This window comes from Tiliqua scincoides, chromosome 6, assembly GCF_035046505.1.
Source record: "Tiliqua scincoides isolate rTilSci1 chromosome 6, rTilSci1.hap2, whole genome shotgun sequence".
Classification (NCBI taxonomy): domain Eukaryota; kingdom Metazoa; phylum Chordata; class Lepidosauria; order Squamata; family Scincidae; genus Tiliqua; species Tiliqua scincoides.
The window spans coordinates 19,436,901-19,457,586 of NC_089826.1; the positions used below are offsets into that span (position 1 = coordinate 19,436,901).

Here is a 20,686-nt window from a genome sequence, read left to right on the forward strand (position 1 = left end):
TAAATAAAAATGTTGAGAGATCCTGGCCCTGAGATGCAGAGGTGAAAGTTAGCATTTTTTAATTGGGCTAGCATTTTTTAATAGGGAACAGCCTATGATCAAAAGCATATGTTAAAGACAAAGCAACTAATAATGTTGCCTATCTTTCTGCCCATTACATAAAAGCCATAGCACTAAGTATCTCAAAGAGAAGTTGCTTGTAACTCCAGGGGAAAAGTATATGTAAACATTACAGTATTAGGAGGAATTCCAACCCAACTCTAGAAATCTCTCTCTCAGGTCAACTTTGAGATGACTTTATGCAGCAAAGTGACAAAACACAGCCATCCACACCCTAGAGTGCATTACAAGAATAAAGTAGACCAAGGTCCTGCTCATGCAGAGCGATGAACACACACTGCAGATATACTGCAAACATAAAGGTTTGATTTTTTCAGGATATATATGTATTCTACAGTCCTGTCTACATGCAAAGTCAGTTTTCATAGGGTTACCTAGCACCTGTTACTGCATAGATACTTAACACTGCCACCTGGATGCATTATTTAAAAATAAACTCTACTAATTTCAGTGGGTCTTTAACATTGTAGGTTTACAATGGCAGTGTTAACTGCTCAAGATGAACTGCTACTAAGTGGAGTAGGTTTGGAATACTGCTATCACATGCAGAAGCACTGTTGTAACTTTTATTCAGTGAATATGAGTTAAGCCATAGGAATTCATAGCTTCCTTTTCTCAGAGTATGTCTAATGGTTCTTGAAACATGCTTTTGCTAACTCAGGAAAAGCTTCCTAAAGAATGCTGTCCCTTAGAGACCACCCAACTCCTGCAGAACTCAACTAAGAACAATGAAATAGTCACAGATTCAAAGAAACGTCAAGTCCAATCAAGGAATTGTGGCAAAACAAGTCATGTGCAGATGTGGCTTATTATATCCTAAGGCTGTTAACTTAAACATACTCACTAGGAAGCAATGAACCTTTCAAGATAATCTGTTCAGATGTTAAGCTACCCAAATCAGCGTATTTCGGATTCAGCCAAGTCTCAGGTTTAACACACACACACTCATTTTTGCTTCAGCTGTGCTGGAGATTTATCATCACTGTTTTGCTCCTATGAGGAAAAGTTAAGGGGGGAAGTGGAGAGAACCTTTAAAGTTATGAAACTGCATGTAGTTACAGGGTATCAGAGAGCACCAACCATTTATCTTCACTTCAGACAGATGGGGGATTGTCAAAATAACATTAAGTCAGAGTTCCAATAATCAGATAGTACAGAAAACAGCAACTGTGTGTTGGTTATTACTTTAAACATGAAAATTGAAAAAAGAGCATATAGAAGCTTAGGTATGCTCCAAGGCTCCTCTGCATTTGACCCATAGCTGGATCTGGGAGGTCAAGAATGAAGGAATAGAGTGATTACTGTGCTCAGCTTTCACCTTTGTAATTCTCTTTGAAACTGATCTAAGAACATCCTCCCTGCAACTGATATTATTTGTACACCTCAATAGCTAGCCTGCTTTAGGATCCTTTTCTACCCACAACACATTTAAGAGAAATTTTACAAAAAAAGGTACACCAAACCATCAGAACAGATCTGAAACATGGTACAGGCTTTATTATGGTCAGCTGTGGAAGAACTTTGTGGTCCAGAGTCATCCATCAAAACTTTGTATTCTTGTAGTCCTCTGAATCAAGGCTGACAGATTTGAAAACAATTCCCATCTAACCTATTTTTAAAACCAAATCATATGTGCACCTTGTACTACAGTAAAAGAAAGTGAGTTTCTTCACTCAAAACAAATCAGCTGAGGTACTCTTATTTCAGCTGAACATGGGATTTTGATAATTAAGATTTGAAATTTTTTTTTGCTTCCAGATTTGCCTAAAAGTAGATTTTTTTTTTTTAATATTTATAAACCACAGTGCTCATACAATAAACTGTATGGAACACCCCAAAAAAATTATTTTGTCTACCGCATTATTACAGTAGCTTAAATATTAACTAAAGTGAGAACAAGCAATCAATTCTCAGACATCAAGGATCCTGGGTACAATTCCTCAAAACTGTCTATTAAATTGACATTAGTGTAAAGTGGCAATGTATATTTTTCATATAAAGTTCCCTAGGATTATGTCACTTCTCTTTCGTCAATGATACTCGACACTCCTTTTTATAAAATCTACCCTGCACACAACTGGACTGAAACAGTCCCCATATGACTTCTTAGCTCTTGTCATTGGGCAAAACCACAGTTCCAATCACAGCTCACAGCAGCAATTCACATATAAGCAAAACTTACAGGCGTCAAAAGGGTTCAAAGGCACAAGACTTTAAGAATGGTTTTCCTGATCCACTTCTAGTGTCTGCACAGGAATCAGATAAGTTAACAAAACTGTCAGTCTCCAAAAACAATTATTTTTAAATTACTCTTCCTTGACTTCCTTGGTTTTGTTAGTGAAGGAAAAGGAGAATATACACATATATTAAAGCATGCATGTGAATTCAGGGCACAATTAACTATAGTTGTATATCCTTCCTTTCATTACTAAAGGATCTGTGTGCCCCCCAAGCCACATGGGAAAAAAAATAACCAGGATGTGCAGCATCAGCACTTCTTAATCTAGTTATTCCCCCCCACCCCCGCACAGAAAACAGCAGAATGCTATTAGGTATTCCAAGCATTAAACACAGTATAGTACCTGTACCACATCTCTCCCTTTTTCTTTCTTTTTGGTACCAACATTTAATGTAGCAAAAAACAGACTGGTACTGATCTTTGTTTTCTCATTCTTTGGATATAAGGGATTAAAACTATAACATGAATTCCAGTATGGCTCCAGTACTCTGTTTTGTCCAAGCATCTAATCTGGAATCTATGTGGCCAATGTTACTTTAAAAGTATCACCAAGCTCCTTCAAGCAAAAAAGATTTCACTCAAAGAGACCAAATTATTTCACCTTTTTTCTTTCAATTCCACACACTTAACATTTGAATAAGGAATGTTGTAGTCATACTATTTATTCCATCCATGAGATTAAAAGGTTTAATGCATCGAAATGCCTTTTGAGATTTTCTTAACATTTTAAATACACACAAAAACATTCTTTTCCACACATATTTACATGGCAAGTATTTTAGAAGGAGAACCAGTATGTCTATATCTCTGCAACAGCCCATCAGATCTGCTTCTTCCTCGTAGAAAAAGTTCACAGAAGCTTTCAGACAACTTAAATGACAATTCAATGATGTAATATAAATGAACCATGTCGCATATTTCAGACTAAGTAAAGAGGCTATTAAATGATATTGGTATTTCAAGATAAGGTTTTTGGAAACAGCTACACAGTAGAGTTTTACATCCCCTTCTCTTTTCAGCTTTCATGATGGAGAGTATTTTCTGTTTACAGATTTTTTTCCTTTCATATACATATATATAGAGAGTGTGTACTTCAGGTAGTACAGGTAAAAATCAAGCTCATCCTCCACGATAGATACTGGTCAACCGTTCTAGCTCTTTGCAGTTGTCCATGGATATGGCTTCTGCTTTCCTTCGAAGACGCTCATCTCGGTACACTTTTGCTGCATATAGTAAATCTGTTTCTTTAGAATAAAAAGTAAAGAGTCAGTGTAGAATGACAACAGCTAACAATTATCATTAATTCTTCTACATGGTGCCAATACTAAATTACATATTATTTGGTTTTCCTCTGCTGTATCTCCCCAAACACAGTAATGCCACTCAAATATAATGGAGTGTGGAAACTTCACTCTCAGTTGCACACACTGCTTTCATGCACAAATATTTAGAGACAACACACATTCTCAGCCTCTCAGAGCTGTTCTTCTCTATTTGCTGCTGCCATACCTTAGATGCTTTCATGTAACTGCTCTTTTCATAAAGAAAAGAAAAAACCAAAAGGAAAAAACTTTATATATATATGAGACTGGAGACTCCACTGTCAATCCCATCCCCCATACAAGGACTCTATCCACTCACCAACTCCCATGGTTGCTCACTCACCCCCATAATGCCCTCTCAGCACTGTTCACTGTAACCAAATATTCTTATTAGAGAGAGAAGTTACTAAGAAGCCTGGTACTAATGAAAGCTATTTTAGCACAATTGCTAAGAACCTGTGCAGGATTGGGACACAATCTCCTGGTTCCTGAAGGGGCACATCAGATGCCTCCCCCTTTACCTGGCAGTTCTCTAGTCCAGTGGTTTTCAACCTTTTTCATTCCCGTAAGTTGCCACGACCCCACAACTGAGGTTTCATGACCCCCTTTGGGGTCCTGACACTAAGGCTGAACACTGCTTTAGGCCACCTAGTTTGTGTCCATGGTCAAGATGAGATCTGAACTGAAGACTTCCTAGCTTAAAAGTGTTCATAGTCTCAACAGCTCTCAAACACTCCATTAAAAATGATGGGATAAATAGACCCTCCTCCTTCCCTGAATAATACAACATTCCAATAACTGAAAAAATGAGCACCGGTTCATGAGTTCAACTTACTTTGCTGCCTCTCTTTCCAACAATTATTTCGAATGTTGGACACATAGTCCTCTTCCACACTCTTTTCCACCTTCTGCAATGATGCACCTTTGTATTCATTTTTAAAGTCCTTCTTGACATAGTAGGCGACACCCAAGTTTTCTGTCTGCATCTGAATGGTCTGGCCTGAGTCCCTGTGAAGGGAACCAAGACCATATGCCTTTGCAAATATCCCAAATGCTTTAATTAGGAAAGAAAAGCAGAGAGAGATTCAGATTTACTGCCATACTGTGATGGGAAGGAGGGCAGAATAGGTACAGCACCCAGTGGTTAGCAACAGCCCTTGTTTCCTGGTCTCTGCTTTCCTCTCCTTATGATTAAACGAGAGATTCTGGAAATTTGATAGTCTTTCTGCTGGTAACATCCAAGATTAGGAACCCCAGACAGAAAGGGGACATCGTGGGAAGGCCCATTTCCCAGGTTAGTAGAGGGACTTGAAAGGAGAAATACGTCATGGAAATCCTACACAAATGACAACCTAACAAAGCACTGGCTTCTTTTCCAGTGCAGGTGAGCAGCACAAAAGGACAGAAGGGACAGAAACTCTTATCAGTATGAGTCAGAAATATCACTGATTCACAATAACAGAAAGGTATCACAGAGGAATTGAACCTCTGTACTGACACTATACAATGGGGCAGCAAAAAAAAAATCAGTTTCTTTTATTATAGTTAAGAATATTTATAATTGCAGAGGGAGAGAAGGGATGAGGGTAATGGAGGATTGCAGAGGGGGGAGGGAGGAGAGAGGGGGGTTGTGGGTGATGGGGGAATGCAGAGGGAGAGGGGGGTTGTGGGTAATGGAGGACTGCAGAGGGAGAGAGGGGATGGGGTAATGGAGGATTGCAGAGGGAGAGAGGGGATGGGGGTAATGGAGGATTGCAGAGGGAGAGAAGGGACCACAGCTGTGATACAAGGACATCTGCAAGAGGGATCTGAAGGGCTTAGGAGTGGACCTCAACAGGTGGGAAACCCTGGCCTCTGAGCGGCCTGCTTGGAGGCAGGCTGTGCAGAATGGCCTCTTCCAGTTTGAAGAGACACTTGGCCAAGACTGAGGAAAAGAGGCAAAGAAGGAAGGCCCATAGCCAGGGAGACAGACCAGGGACAGACTGCACTTGCTCCCAGAGTGGAAGGGATTGTCACTCCCGAATCGGCCTTTTCAGCCAGACTTGATGCTGTTCCAGAACCACCATTCAGAGTGCGATACCATAGTCTCTCGAGACTGAAGGTTGCCAACAACAAGAATATTTATATACCACTTTCCAACAAAAAAGTTCACAAAGTGGTTTACGTAGCAAAACAAATGGTTACTTGTCCCAAGACTGCTCACAAACTAGAAAAGATGCAGAAGACACACTAGAAAACAGCCAGTGGACAAGATACCTTTTCGATTTTATCATATTCACAAACTTCAACGTCAGGGTCAATTTCCCCAGGCCTCTTGCCTGGGGAAAGGCGATATAGAAGTCTCCTAAATAAATAAACTATAAATTAATAATACACAGAAAAGAGGAAACCTCTGCAATATATGTAAGGGCTGAAGAAAAATATGCAGAACAGCAGAGGTATTTTAAAGCTTCCGTGTTCATTTTACAATTATCATTACAACTGGGATTTTATGATTAAATGCCTTCAAGAACTACATTTTGGTCCAAAATTTATTAAGATGAATCATCCCTGAATCATCTATTTTGAACAGAAAGCAAAGATGAGAATAAATGGAGAATTGACGAGAGAGATTAGCATTCAACAAGGAGTAAGACAAGGCTGCCCACTTTCACCATTGTTGTTTATTTTGACACTGGAAATTTTGAATAATGTAATAAGAGAAGACAACCGGATAAAAGCCCTCAAAATTAAAAGTGCAGAATACAAGTTACAAGCATTTGCAGATGATCTAGTATTTATTATTGAAGATCCACTTAACTCCATAGATTTTTTTGATGGAAGATCTAAAAGAATATGGAGAAGTGGCAGGTTTAAAAATAAATTATCAAAAGACCAAAATGTTACTTTAAAAATATATAAGAGAATGATATAGAAAGATTGAAAGAATTTGGATTACAAATAACAGCAAAAATTAAACCTTTAGGAATTATAATTACTAAAAAGACAAATACATTAATGGAAGATAACTACATCAAAGTATTGAAAGAAATGCAAAAGGATCTCGAGAAATATAATAAATTACAACTCTCCTTAATGGGAAGAAAAGTTTTATTAAAGATGAAAGTACTGCCAAAATTAATGTTTCTATTCTGATTATTTTAAAAAGAGCTTTTCTTGATGAACTGAATAAAATTACCACAAAATTCATTTGGCAAGGCAAAAAACCGAGAATAAGACTGAAACCACTTCAAGACAATAAAAAAAGAGCAGGATTCAGATTACCAGACTGGGAGCTATATTATCAAGCAGCAGCCCTAAACTGGATAAAAGACTGGGGAACCATGCCGAACTCAAAAATATTAATATTAGAAGCACACGGCCTACAAATAGGTTGGCATGCATTCCTGTTTTATGATAAAGTCAAAAAGCATGGATATTTTAGACAACATATTTTAAGAAGATCATTAATTTGGATACGGGAACAGATAAAATACAAAATATATTCTAAACTACCCAGGTGGATAAAACCACTCGAAACTGCAACAAATTCAAATTGGATCCAAAAAGATCAAAATACAACATACAGCGAGTTACTAAATACTAAAGGAGAGCTCTTAAGTAAAAATGAGCTGGAAAAGAAAGGAATATATCTGGACTGGTGGAATGAATTGCAAATAAGATCAAGAATATGAGAAGACCATAAAATAGATCTCTATGAAAAAGATATGTTTTGATAAAGTATTTTTGACTGATGATGGAAAATATATTAAGAAAATGTACAACTTTCTCCTTGAGATGAGAATGAAGCATGAGACAGTGAAGGACTCAATGGTGGTCTGGGCAAAATTTTTTGGATATTACTGATTGACGACTGGAAACAAATTTGGAATATAAATATTAAGATAACGAAAGCAGTATCTTTTAAAGAGAATTTATATAAAATGTTTTATAGATGGCATTTGATTCCAGAGAAAATAGCAAAAATGTATTCAGGTTCATCAAATAAGTGATGGAAGTGTAAAGAGATTGAGGGAACTTTTTCCATATGTGGTGGACATGTGAGAAAGCAAAGAAATACTGGAAAATGATACATAAAATGTTACAAGAGATATTGTGTAATACCATTCAAACCGGAAATATTCCTCCTAAATTTGACATCAGAAATTAAAGACCAATACAAGAAACACTTTATTCTACATATTAGTACAGCGGCAAGAATATTATATGCGCAAATTTGGAAATCCATAGACGTTCCAAACAGAGAAAAATTAATAGATAAGATTTATGAAATGGCAGAAATGCATGTCTTAAAAGAAAGAATGAAAGAGATTTAGGTAAAATAAGAACATATTGGAAGTCTTTTTATGACTGGATAGACAATTTTAGATTGTTTAGATTGATTAGTAAATATTATAATGACAAATGAAGTAACATCTGCATGGATAATTATTTTTTCTCTAGCTGTTGTTTTTTTAAGAACGCATGTTGTAACCAAAGGCCATTAACCTGATGTGTAACCTCCTATCCCAAAGTCCATCCCATTTCCCTGTCCCGTATCTGTAATAAACATTTTAAAAAACCCATTATCATTACAACTACTTACGATCTTGGATACAAGGAGTAAGGAGGGTCTGACACCATCAACTGGCCTAGCAAAGAAACGAGGATCAGCACAATAATTGGCATCAGCTGGATGAACATAGAGAAGCCACCCTGGAGAGTGAAAGAACAATCAGACAGCAAGTCACAAGGCTAGATGTTTGTTTTGCCTTTGTTTTCTGTTGAAGGCATTCTACTTCATTCCCACTGCCCTTAGGAAAAATAAGACGTGCCACCACCTAAAGTAGCCTGCTCTACTGATTGATTTGCTCTTCAGGTGGGAGGCTTTTTTTTCTAATCCAGTGTTCTCACACCTTTTAGAATGGGACCCACTTTGCAGAATGACAATCTGTCCGGGACCCACCGGAAGTGATGTCATCAACCTGGAAGTGATGTCATGGTCGGAAGTGACATCATTAAGCAGGAAGTGACATCGCTGTTCTCACCTAGTAGTTCATAAACTGCAAATGACAAGAGAATATAGTCCAGCTCAGAAGCTTATTTCAATTCTCACCGCACACACCCCACTGCTACCAAGCATCTCACCTGTTGACTGTATTAAGGGGAGAGTATCTCATGGTGTTTTATTAGCTTTTATTGGATTATTTCTCAGCCATTTTTCCAATAGCAAAGTATAAGGAGAAAAAACCTATTTAAACCTTGACACATATTTAAACCTATTTTAACCTCCCCCACTTCATGGATCTGCTGAGGTTTAAGTTCCTGCAGGGGGGAGGGAAGGGCAGAGCTGGGCTAGATGGAAGTGGGAGGGGAGAGGGGAATAAAAATGCCCCCACTTCAGGGATCTGCTGAGGTTTAAGTGCCTGGAGGGGGGTGGGAAGGGCAGGGCTTGGACTGGATGGGAGCTGGATCACAGGGCAGAGCTTGAGCTGGAAGGAGGTGGTGAAAGAGAAGGCAAAACAAACCAAAAGACTTGCCCCCCATTTGCAGGGAGAGGCTGTAGTCCACCTCAAGATAATCCAGAAATGCTCCCTGGAGGCACACTCACTCCTGTGCAAGCTGCTGTTCTGCTCCTGGGAGGAGCTTTTACACAAAGGCAAGCTGAGGCAAAGGCAGTTCTAGCTTCCGAGATGGCTGCCTGCCCTCTTTGCCAGCCTCCAAGATGGTGTCGCACATACACAGAAAGCTCAGGGCTTTAGGTAAAGGCAGTTCCAGCTTCCAAGATGGTGCTACCTGCCTAATTTGCCAGTTTCCAAGATGGCGGCGCCCATCTTTCCACGACCCACCTGACTCACAGTTTGAGAAACACTGTTCTAATCTGTAAGCATCATCCACTTTATCATAGTTTAGACTATATCTCATCTGTTCAGCCAAATTCATACAGGATACAGCATAAATTTGGCTGAACAGGTAAGCTCCTTGTTCCTTCTGATAGCCGCATTTAACTCCTTGAATTCTAACAAGATGTTCTAACCACTCTTTTCTGCAGGCCAGGCACATCTACATTATTTGAAATGATGGGAAAAGAGCCTCAAAATCAAAACATTTGCTACCAAAATATAGCTACAGTATTTATTTCCTCTTGCATTCATTCAAGGATCAGTAAGCAATATGGTCTTCAATTGTGCCCTGTCAAAATACTTAAAAGACAAATAGAGTAAAAGTATTTTTATCTATTAAGCCAATACAAGATACAACTTGAAATTTCACACTTTGGAACTGACTCAAAATTCTAGTCTTCAAAAATTTTGCAGCCCATAAGTAGCTCAGTGTTTAGTAAACAGGTACCAATTGGACCAACCCAAGACACCCTATTTGTTAATTTTACACAAAGAGACACCACTCTTTGTCAGAAGAGAAAAGTCCAAGTAAAACTCTGCTGAGTGCAACATACATCACCCCTCTCCTCTTCTCTCTCATGCCCACTATGTCGATGTTGATTATGGTGACTGCAGCCAGACCGTCCATTAGAAAAGGAATGTACACTGCCTATGAAGGAGGATATTCAAAATGTCATACTGAACAACAAAATAAAACAAAAAAGAGAAACCCTATATGCAATATGCAAAGCAATATGCCACTCAAAATCATGCAAAAATGAGTTTGCCTTTAAAAAGAAAGCATATAAAAATCACTTAGCCTTTTTTTCTGCCATAAGCAAGCATAGCTGATGAGGTAATACTTTTTACTGATCTGTTGGTTGCTGGCAAATAAGCTTCACAAAACTGTTTTTCAGGTCTGGAGACGAACCAAGCAAACTGCTAGGCAGCATTAAATGGTTCACAGGAGTTCTGCTGTGATCAGGAATGGCCAGCCATGAAACCAGTTGAGCCCCTCACCTCAGATGGCAGACAAGGAGAGATGATGAACTAACAGGGGATGGCCTGTTGCCTGACGGATGGCTCTATCTGGCTGCCCCATCCTCTTCTCACATGCTTGGACAGCACAACAGAGAAGGGTGGGAATGAGGGGGCTTGCCTCCTACTGCTCCAGCTTCCCCGTTTATATCACTTCAATAGACAGGATGCTGAGAGCAGAGAAGTTCTGCTTCTATGATCTCCTCTGCCAAGTCACTTTACAATAAGGCAGCAGTGGAGCAGAAGCAGGGTGATGATATGTGTGTGCCGGAGCACACTAGGGTGTGCCTTTGCAATGGTGGGCATCAGGGGTCTACTGGTGAAGTAGGGGTTGAATAGTAGAATCAGGGGTGCAAGCAAGCAAAAGATAATCTTGGGCCATTTCTGGTTTCCATCCCATGAAGGTCTTGAATGTACTAATCTAGCCAGAAATTCATTAACTGTTCATCACCATTAATCTGGGGCCAAGTCAGAAACATTCTGTACAGAATACATATGTGAACACAAGCTGCAACTTGGGCTCTGCAATATATATATATTAGATAAAACAGGGATGTTGGATGGGCTTGAGACAGAGTGGGCATGGATGAAATCAAGGGAGTGACAATGGAACAAAAGATTAGAAAGGGCTAGGATGGTGATTAATGTCTTGCTCAGTGGACAGATACCTGTTGGAAATGCCCCTCCAAAGAACATGTTGAATAGGTCCTCAGGAGTAATGTCTGCTTCACACCCTCTATGGAAATTAAATCTACTATTGCCAGGATGACTGCATGGCTCTTCACTGCCAGTGAGATCATACTGCTTTCGTTTTTCAGGATTGCTTAGCACAGCATATGCATTTCCAATCTCTAAAATGTAACATAGAAAAAATCTTATATACATATATATAGTAGCAGTAAATATAAAGTGAATATGCTACACTTACATTAATCCACATGTTACATGTATCCACAATGCATCTAGATTGTGTGACCAGTGCTCCACATGTTGAACAAGACAACACCAAGCATACCATGAATGATGGTGTGTGTGGATTGCTGCAAATTACATTGTTTAAAAGAAACAATTTGTTGCCAATCACCCCTCCCCTTTGAAACAACTGGAAACAAATAGTACATACATGACCTTGATAACAAGGCTATCACAATGCTATGAAAAAGGCTATCTGATAACAACAGATATCACAATGCAAGAATGCCCACTAATAGATGAATGCATATACTCTGTCTAAACACGTCAGGTGCATACAAACCTTGGGAATTCCCAGTTGACTTTTTTTTCTTCAAACAGACCATGCTTCATCACAAACTGCTTTTCAAACTCCTTTCAAAAACAGTTTGCCCTGGCAGATGACCTATGCTGGGGACTAGTTGGGGACTGCACGCCTATCCATTCTGTAGGAACTTTCAGTAGTTTTTGATGCCATGGGCCATCATATGCTTCTGGGCAGGAATGGGAGGATGACAGAGGTTCTGCTCATATCTCCAGAAGACAATTTGGCAGGCTCCAGAAGACAATTTTCAAGTCATGCTGCTCAACCCTTTGGGCTATGGCAAAGATCTTCAACAGGTTGGCTGGGCCCCAGATGTGGGTCACAACCCAAACACAAGTAGGTTATGGTGGTAAGGCTGCTGCCATCATGTACTGAGACTCGGGCCTGCACAGTATGAACAGTAGCCAAGAGAGGTCCTAGAGGAGGTAAAATCCAGGGACTTGGCTTTGGAGGGTTTGCTTTGGCCATGCCCTCTAGTTTCCCACCTCCATCTTGTTCTCCTCTGCTGTCTGTCTTGTTTTGCTCTTCTTTCTCTCTATCTACTGCCCTGGCTTCCAGTTTGTGTCCATACCCAATTCAAGGTGCTGGTTACTATTTATAAAGCTCTACATGGCTTGGGATCCTGGTTGCATGTTATCAGAGACCCTGATCTACATCTCATCACCAGCTGAGGTACAGGTGGCAGTGATGCAGGACAAGGCTCTCTTAATAGTGGAATGACAGAGGCCTTCTCAGTGAGCTCTCTCAAACTTTCCCTTATCTTGAGGCGGCCTGTGTTTTGGGGACCCCACCAAGATGCAGCACATCCTCTTTGGCATGACTGCAGCAGTGTTGGAAAGTTGGATAGGACTGGGCCCTCACTCTGCTTTATTACTGTTCTTTTTCTGTGCATACACTGTTTTAATTGTTTTGTTGTGGTCTCTTTAAATGGGACTAAAAGGTAGCATTTTTATTATTAACAACAACAACAAAGTATGCAGGGCTGCTGTTAAAGAATCATAAGATGAAGCCTCCTGGAGCATATGGAACTAGCTGAACAATTCTTTGGATTCCAGCCCGTGTTTCCAACAGGCATAAAGTAGTAAGATTATTACCACTGTACAAGGGAATGGAAAGGCATTGTTGAGAACTGCATGTACAGTTTCTTTTATTCAGATATTTAACATTGTTTTAAGATTATTTATCTCATTTGGATTTCTTTGTATGAGCAAAGATTTATCATCTTATGCGTAAGGTACTAAATATACAGCATCAGATCCAAAGAACTCTGAGCTAAAGGAAAATAGCTGCTAGCAGTTTTATAAATACTTGTGTGAGCACACCTGGAAAAGCATGCGTAGAATTATAAGATGTTATTTCTACAGTAAAAGCCAAGGTTCTTCAAGCTGAAAAACATCTGATTTTCTTGCATAATGTTCAGTGCAAGGTATAAAAGAACACTTTGATGAGTAGAAGTTACACAAAAGCACTTTGGGATCTACCCACTTTAAAACGGATATGCATTATCATTACCAGTTGGGTAAGAGAGAAAAGCCATTTCTCTGAAATGCTTTTGCCCCTACAATTTAAAGAATATTACTTTTAAAAGCTTCTGTTGCTCCTGGTGCATGGTTTTTATCAGGGTGAAACTTCAGAGCAAGCTTTCGATAAGCTTTCTTCAAGTCTTCTTCACCTGCATCTTTGGACACTCCAAGGACTTCATAGTAATTTTTACATTTCTTTATACTGCAAGAGAGTATAAAGGGTCATTGTTCAAACATAGAACTTTATAAATCTTAAGATTCCTCAGAACACAATCTGCAGAGCAAGTTCATTTTTTAAGCTTCATCTTACACTGCTTCAGCAAAACAGGTTGTGCACCTGTTCTTTACTCTTCATGCTTACATTATCAGTTATTTTATTACATTTCTGTGTGGTCAAAGAGAGAATTCTTCTCCATTTCAGCACAGCTCTTAACAAGGTCATTATTACTGAAATGCAAATGATCATTGTTAATATATTTCTTTACTTTTCAAGTTCATTTACATAGTAATAAAATAAAAATTATGATTACTTCCATGTTTCTTTTACAACAGAAATTATTAAAAATATACATAATAGTATGTGTGGGAGAGTAATTTCTAGTAAGTCATGGAACTTAAGCTAATGCCCCTCAAAGAACATACTGCATAGGATTTAATAAAATGACCTTCTCATGGTATCTTGCTCCATTTAGGCTAAGTCATATTCTTCCACAACAGCCAATCTGTGTTGGATGCATGGAAACTGGAGACCTGGCAGGTTTTGTATCTACAGGAGTTGTATGCCTCTTACTACCAGCTGCTGGGAAGCAAAATGACTGTTTTCTTCATGCCCTCCTTGTGGACTTTCCTGAGACAGCAAGCCTCTCTGGAAGACAGGACATTAAACTCACTGGACCTTTGGACTGATCCAACAGGAATCATCTTATGTGATAAAATCATTCTGTTTTGGGAATCAACTGTAGTCCATACTGAAGAAATGATAGGATAGTTTATCCTTTTATCCTGCTCTTAGGGTATCTGAAAATCACAGCAGTCCAGGATAAACCTGAATTGCTCTTGCATCATCTAACCACAGTGAGATTAGCTATAAATTATCACTGAAAGAAATTAAACTCACATGACAAATGAATGGCTTTTGCAGGTCAGGGAGCTGACGTACATAGATAAGAATGCAAGCTTATGTCTGCTTACTCAGAAGTACCACCATGTTCAATGAAGCTTACTTCTCAGTAAGTGTGCATAGGATCACAGCCTGTTAACTAATGTAATTAAAGTGTAAGAAGAGGAAAACAATGAACCAGGATATTACCTGGTTGTTTTCACTGTTGTATTGATTTCCCTCACATTGTAAGCTGCCCTGAGACTATACCATGAAGGGCAGGATATAAACACCAAACCAAAGTCATAACTTCAAAGTGGCAGAGGTAATATCAGGTCAGTGATGTAACAACCAAGAAAGAGATGCCTTCATACACCAGAGACTAAAAAGAAAAATCTCCAGGGCAGGCAGGCAAGAATGTCACAAGACTGAACAAGAAAAATCATGGGAGAGTTCTTGCGTTGTCTCTCACCAACCACCATTCACAGATTTCAGATGTTCTGTAATTTCAGATGTCATTTACCATCATGCTCCCATATAATTTGGCAAGTGTTTGGCTGATTTATGAAATGATTCTTCATGTACAACTGAAATGATTCTTCATGTATTACGAAAGTAATTCTACCTTTCCTGCGGAAACCAGATCTGATCACATGATGACCTCGTTTAGATTACTGCAATGTGTAGACCTGCCCCTAACAATCTAGAACAGGGGTCAGCAACCTTAAACATTCAAAGAGCCATTTGGGCCTGTTTTCCGGAGAAAAGAAAACCTCAGGAGCCACAAAACCCTCTCGACATCTAAAATGAAGATAACACTGCATATATAGTTTTTTTTTTTTACCTTTATGCCATGTATAAAAAAACTATAGTGTGTTAAAATCAATGGGATTTCGTTTGACTCCAAAGTGGAGTCAGGGGAGGGGAAAAAAACCGACAGATGCTGCTTTGCGCTGAATCGAAGCAATGGGAAGACTTATGCAGGCTTACTCAGAAGTAAGCGCCTCTCTGATTTCCATGGAGCTTCCTCCTTAGTCAGTGTGTGTAGTGTTATGATCGCATCCTCCACCCTCAGACTTCTTTTGGGAAGTCTGCCCTGTCAGTTTCAGAGGGACTGACTTCCATGCTCAGGTGCACTGACCAGGAGAGAAATCGCACGAAGGCCAGAGGGGCTGATTCCGGAGTCGGATCCCAATTCTAAGCATGCCTACTCAGAAGTAAGTCCTATTTCGTTCAATGGGGTTTACTCCCAGGAAAGTGTGGCTAGGATTGCAGCATCGGGCTGCTGGAAGGGAGTTTGGATTGCGCAGTGTGCCCAGCCAGGGTGCTTTGGCTGTCTCCACTCCCTGCAGGCACACTCTAGGGAGCACCAGGGTCGGACATCCCATCTCTTCTGCAGTGGGGGGGGGGCAACATTAAGGCAAAGGGCGTCAGGAAGCCTGGAGGGGTCCGAGGAGGCTTCGGAGCGCAGCTTATCTGCCTCAGAAATGCCTTTGTATTTTTACATAGTAATTAGTTTAGCAAAGGGGGTGACAGAGAGGCGCTCTGTCATCCCCTTTGCCACTTTCACCCGCCCTTCCCCGCTGAGCCCATGCGCCACCAGCTCTCCCTGCCCGGCCACAGGGGTCCCTGCAAAGCGCCCCCTGCGCCTGCCACCAGCAGCCCTGTTCAGCCCCCTGCCCGCTGCAGGGAGAAAGAAGGAAGGGCGCAGGGAAGAGGTGCCCGGCTGCCTGTCCCCCCTCGCCTGCTTGCAGTGGGGCGCGGAGAGCAGGTGCAGGAGAGCGCCGCTGCCCCTTCCTTTGATGCCCTTCCCCGCTGAGCCCATGCGCGGCCACGCCAGTGCGGCCAGCTCTCCCTGCCCAGCCACAGGGGTCCCTGCAAAGCGCCCCCCGCGCCCACCACCAGCGGCCCTGTCCCGCGGCGCCTGCTCGCAGTGGGGCGCGGAGAGCAGGTGCGGGAGAGCGCTGCTGCCCCTGCCTGCCGAAGGAGCTGCTGTGGGCGAGGGCGGTGCCCCAAACCCGCACTCACCAGCAGCCAGTGCCCACAGCACATCGTGCCCGGAGAGAGGCGCCCTCGGGGCTGGGCTGGCTGGGCGGCGGCACGGGGAAGGCGCCCCGCTTCCAGCCCCCACTTGGGAGCCGCAGCAGATGGCTGAAAGAGCCGCATGCAGCTCTAAAAACACAGGTTGCTGACCCCAGATCTAGAAACACCAAATGGTGCAAAATGCTGCAGTCTATTTGAAGATGGGAGCCATGTGGGGAGAGCCCATCACTCCTATTTTGCAGGAGTTCCCATTGTTTTCTATGTCCAATTCAACTAGTTCTTACCTTTGAAACCCTAAATAGCTTAGGCTCATGATATCCCAAGGATTGTCTGCTGCCATATGAAACTATCACCCATTAAGATCTTCAGGTCTTACTCCACATGCCACCAACTAAAGAGATACAATTGGCATAAACAGGAAAAAGCTCTCTCTCTGCCAACTCCCTGCCTTGAAATGCTTTACCAAGAGAAATATGAGAAGCCCCCATTCTCTCCACTTTCAAAAAATTGCTAAAAATTTACTAGTTTCACCAGGCTTTTAGACTATAATTATCACTGAAGACAGATGCTCCTTACAAATGGATTTGCTCTCTGTTAAGTTTTCATGTGATTGTTTTATTGTCTTTTACAATACTGTGAGCTACCCTAGTATAAAATGGTGAAGGGCAAAATGCAAATAAATAATGTATCAATACATCAAGTATTGCAATGAAAATCAAAAATAAAATTCTTCTATACTGAGTAGGAAAAGTACACTCTGAAATGTCTGTGTGCAAAAAAACAGATAATTATTCACTATTCAACAAATTTTAACCTTTTTGTTTTACAAAAATTAAGTTAGCCGTTCTTTATAGGTTTTTGGTCGCTGAACATGAAAATCACAGTTAAAATACTCTTCTAGTTCAAATTTCCGAGTAAATCGACCATTTCTGTTTCACAAATATTTCAATGGGATGTTATAATAGTGACACTCATAAGTCAGCGTGGCAAACGTTAAATTCCTGTCCGGATGAGTTGGATCACGTGTTTTTGCCTCATGAATCACGTGATCATAGTGAAGAAGCAGCCGGAACTGAATCCATCCAGTTTGGACACCCCATTGAAATATATGTGATATCTATACAAAATATAAATGGTCAAATTAATCTGGAATCGTAGCTCTCACACCTTTTAGACCGGGACCCACTTTGCAGAATGACAATCTGTCCAGGACCCACTGGAAGTGATGTCATCAACCTGGAAGTGATGTCATGGCTGAAAGTGACATAATCAAACAGGAAGTGACACCACTGTTCTCACCTAGTAATTCATTAACTGCAAATGACAAGAGAAAACAGTCCAGCTCAGAAGCTTGTTTCAATTCTCACTGCACTTCCCCCCATTGCTACCAAGCATCCCACCTGTTGACTGTATTAAAGGGAGAGTATCTCATGGTATTTTATTAGCTTTTATTGGATTATTTCTCAGTCATTTTAGGCTGAGAACGAGGTGGGTGGGCCTTGGAAAAGCAACAAGTCAGGGGGCAGCATGTGCAGCTGAGCTGAGCAGAGCTCAGTAGCAGAGCACTTGCCAGTCACCTCTCTCCCCAAGATGCAGCACCTCCGCACTCTTCTCTCTTCCAGCCTTGACCAATCCCAGGATGCCCAGGGTAACGGGCACACTGGGAAATGTCCTTGGGGTGAGGTTGCACATGGAGAGAGCTCCATGATGAGCATAAGAACATCCCCACTGGATTGAGCCATAGGTCCATCTAGTCCAGCTTCCTGTATCTCACAGCGGCCCATCAAATGCCCCAGGGAGCACACCAGATAACAAGAGACCTGCATCCTGGTGTCCTCCCTTGCAATGGCATTCTGACATAGACCATTTCTAAAATCAGGAGGTTGTACATACACATCATGGCTTGTAACCCATAATGGATTTTTCCTCCAGAATCTTGTCCAATCCCCCTTTAAAGGCATCCTAGCCTATGCCGTCACCACAACCTGCGGCAAGGAGTTCCACAGACCAACCACACGCTGAGTAAAGAAATATTTTCTTTTGTCTGTTCTAACCCACCCAAAACTCAATTTTAGTGGATGTCCCCTGGTTCTGGTTTTCTGTGAGAGTGTAAAGAGCATCTCTCCATCCACTTTATCCTTCCCATGCATCATTTTGTAAGTCTCAATCATGTCCCCCCTCAGGCGTCTCTTTTCTAGGCTGAAGAGGCCCAAACACCGTAGCCTTTCTTCATAAGGAAGGTGCCCCAGCCCAGCGGTCATCTTAGTCGCTCTCTTTTGCACCTTTTCCATTTCCACTATGTCCTTTTTGAGATGTTGTGACCAGAACTGGACACAATACTCCAGGTGTGGCCTTAACATCGATTTGTACAATGGCATTATATTATTATCTGTTTTGTTCTCAAAACCTTCACTAATGATCTAATTGGCCTTCTTTACTTCCACCACACAATGAGATGCGGCACCTCTGCCTGCCTGCCCAGCCAGCCTTATCTCCTACCTCCCCCCACCATGTTTCACATGCCCTCCCAGCCTCACACTGCCCCATCAACCTTGTTCACAGCTACAGAAAAGCAGCAAGTCAGCAGGCAGCACATGCAGCAGAGCAGAGCAGCCTCTCTCCCTAATATGCCTGGCGATGCCCCTGGAGGCTAGCCATGCCTCACTAGGGAGGCGGGACGCACAGATTGAATACCTCAGGACTAAATGAATGTCAGATCATAACTGACAGATCTAGGTCATTAAACTGAAGGGAAATATTCATGTCAGAGAATTTGTTAGGTTAATAGAAATGAGCCAATGGATCAATGCATTTGTACTACATCAAGAAAAAAGGTCTGAATATTTGATAGTAACACACAACAAGAAGCTCTACAGCACCTAAAAGGCCAACAGATTTATAGTGGCATCTCCAAGTCCAGGGGTGCCCAAACCCAGGCCCAGGGTCCATTTGCAGCCCTCAGGGACCCCCAATCCAGCCTGTGGGGAGCCCCCAGTCCCCAAAGAGCCTCTGGGCCACCAGAGACTTGCTGGAGCTTACACTGGTCTGATGCAACTGCACTCGGCGCAAGGGCCAACTGCTCAACCTCTCATGTGAGCTGCAGGCCAAGGGCTCCTTCCACTGCTTGCTGTTTCACGTCTGTGAAGCAGCAGTGGCAGTAAGGCCAGCCTTGCTTTGCACAAGGCCTTTTTACAGGCTTTCATGTATCATGAGACCTTCATTCATTCATATAAGTTCCATCTCCAATACATTCATGTAAATTTATTCAAATTTACTCCCCAACACACTGTCAGAGAGATGATGTGGCCCTCCTGTCAAAAGTTTGGACACCCTTGTCGTGGTCAAATGGAAAAATGCAATCCTTCTTGGGCCCATATTTGCTCTCTCTTTTCAAAAAAGGAATTAGAATATGCCTAAGCTGATAACTTTGGGAACAACACTTGTCTTCATTTCAACTAGTGTGTCAAAAGCATAATTTGAGCCAATACAGTTCTAACACAGTAAGATGATATAGTTGCTCCTCCTTGCATTAACTGCTATGAAAATGATCTATGCAATGGTAGACATTCCTGGAACCAATACCACAGAAAGACAGAGATCGCCATTTCACTTACATGCTGTTATTACTAGTTTTATCAGTTTTGAAGTCGGCTTTTATTAGAAAGAGTAGAGTACCCCTCTACTGTTACTCCACAATTGCTTTGCACTTATGCAATCAGTAGAGAGCTATTGCATCTTGCACTGTTCCCAGTTGAGCCAAGCTGTCACTGAGCAACACTCTGTTGAAGAGCTACGATAGACTGCTGATGAGCAATATCTCTTGTGTACAAGACAGAAAAAGAAAAACAAGACTAAAAGGCGTGCATTTGTAATAACACCTACCAACACATATTAGAATGTATATTGTACTGGCAAAATTACCCAAAATCCAATCATTTGGAGACTAGTTTGCTCCATAATTTCTTCTCTAATAAACAATACAGAAAATTCAGAGTGATGACAGTTATAAATAAGTCAAATGGAAAAAACTTTGACACATGTTCTCTGTTATGCATGCAGACACTGTGTGACAAAACTATTTCCAACACACTTTAGAATGTCTTCTTGCTAATTAGTATATCTTTATGACTTATGAGGATTGTCTTTTACATTGTTCCATGATGGA

At 41.2% G+C, this 20,686-nt stretch overlaps 1 protein-coding gene across 2 annotated transcripts in view; it reads right to left on the bottom strand.

Annotated features, from left to right (window-relative positions):
* Window positions 1-1,597: 1,597 nt before the first annotated feature.
* DNAJB14 (DnaJ heat shock protein family (Hsp40) member B14) overlaps window positions 1,598-20,686 on the bottom strand; it is a 29,121-nt gene continuing 10,032 nt past the window's right edge. For both annotated transcript variants that reach the window (XM_066631573.1, XM_066631574.1), the window contains 6 exons: window positions 13,436-13,581; window positions 11,249-11,431; window positions 10,118-10,212; window positions 8,267-8,376; window positions 4,517-4,689; window positions 1,598-3,603 (listed from right to left, as the gene is read on the bottom strand). In XM_066631573.1, coding sequence (XP_066487670.1) covers window positions 3,479-3,603; window positions 4,517-4,689; window positions 8,267-8,376; window positions 10,118-10,212; window positions 11,249-11,431; window positions 13,436-13,581 — 832 coding nt within the window. In that variant the 3' untranslated portion in view covers window positions 1,598-3,478. The remainder of the gene's footprint in view (window positions 3,604-4,516; window positions 4,690-8,266; window positions 8,377-10,117; window positions 10,213-11,248; window positions 11,432-13,435; window positions 13,582-20,686) is intronic.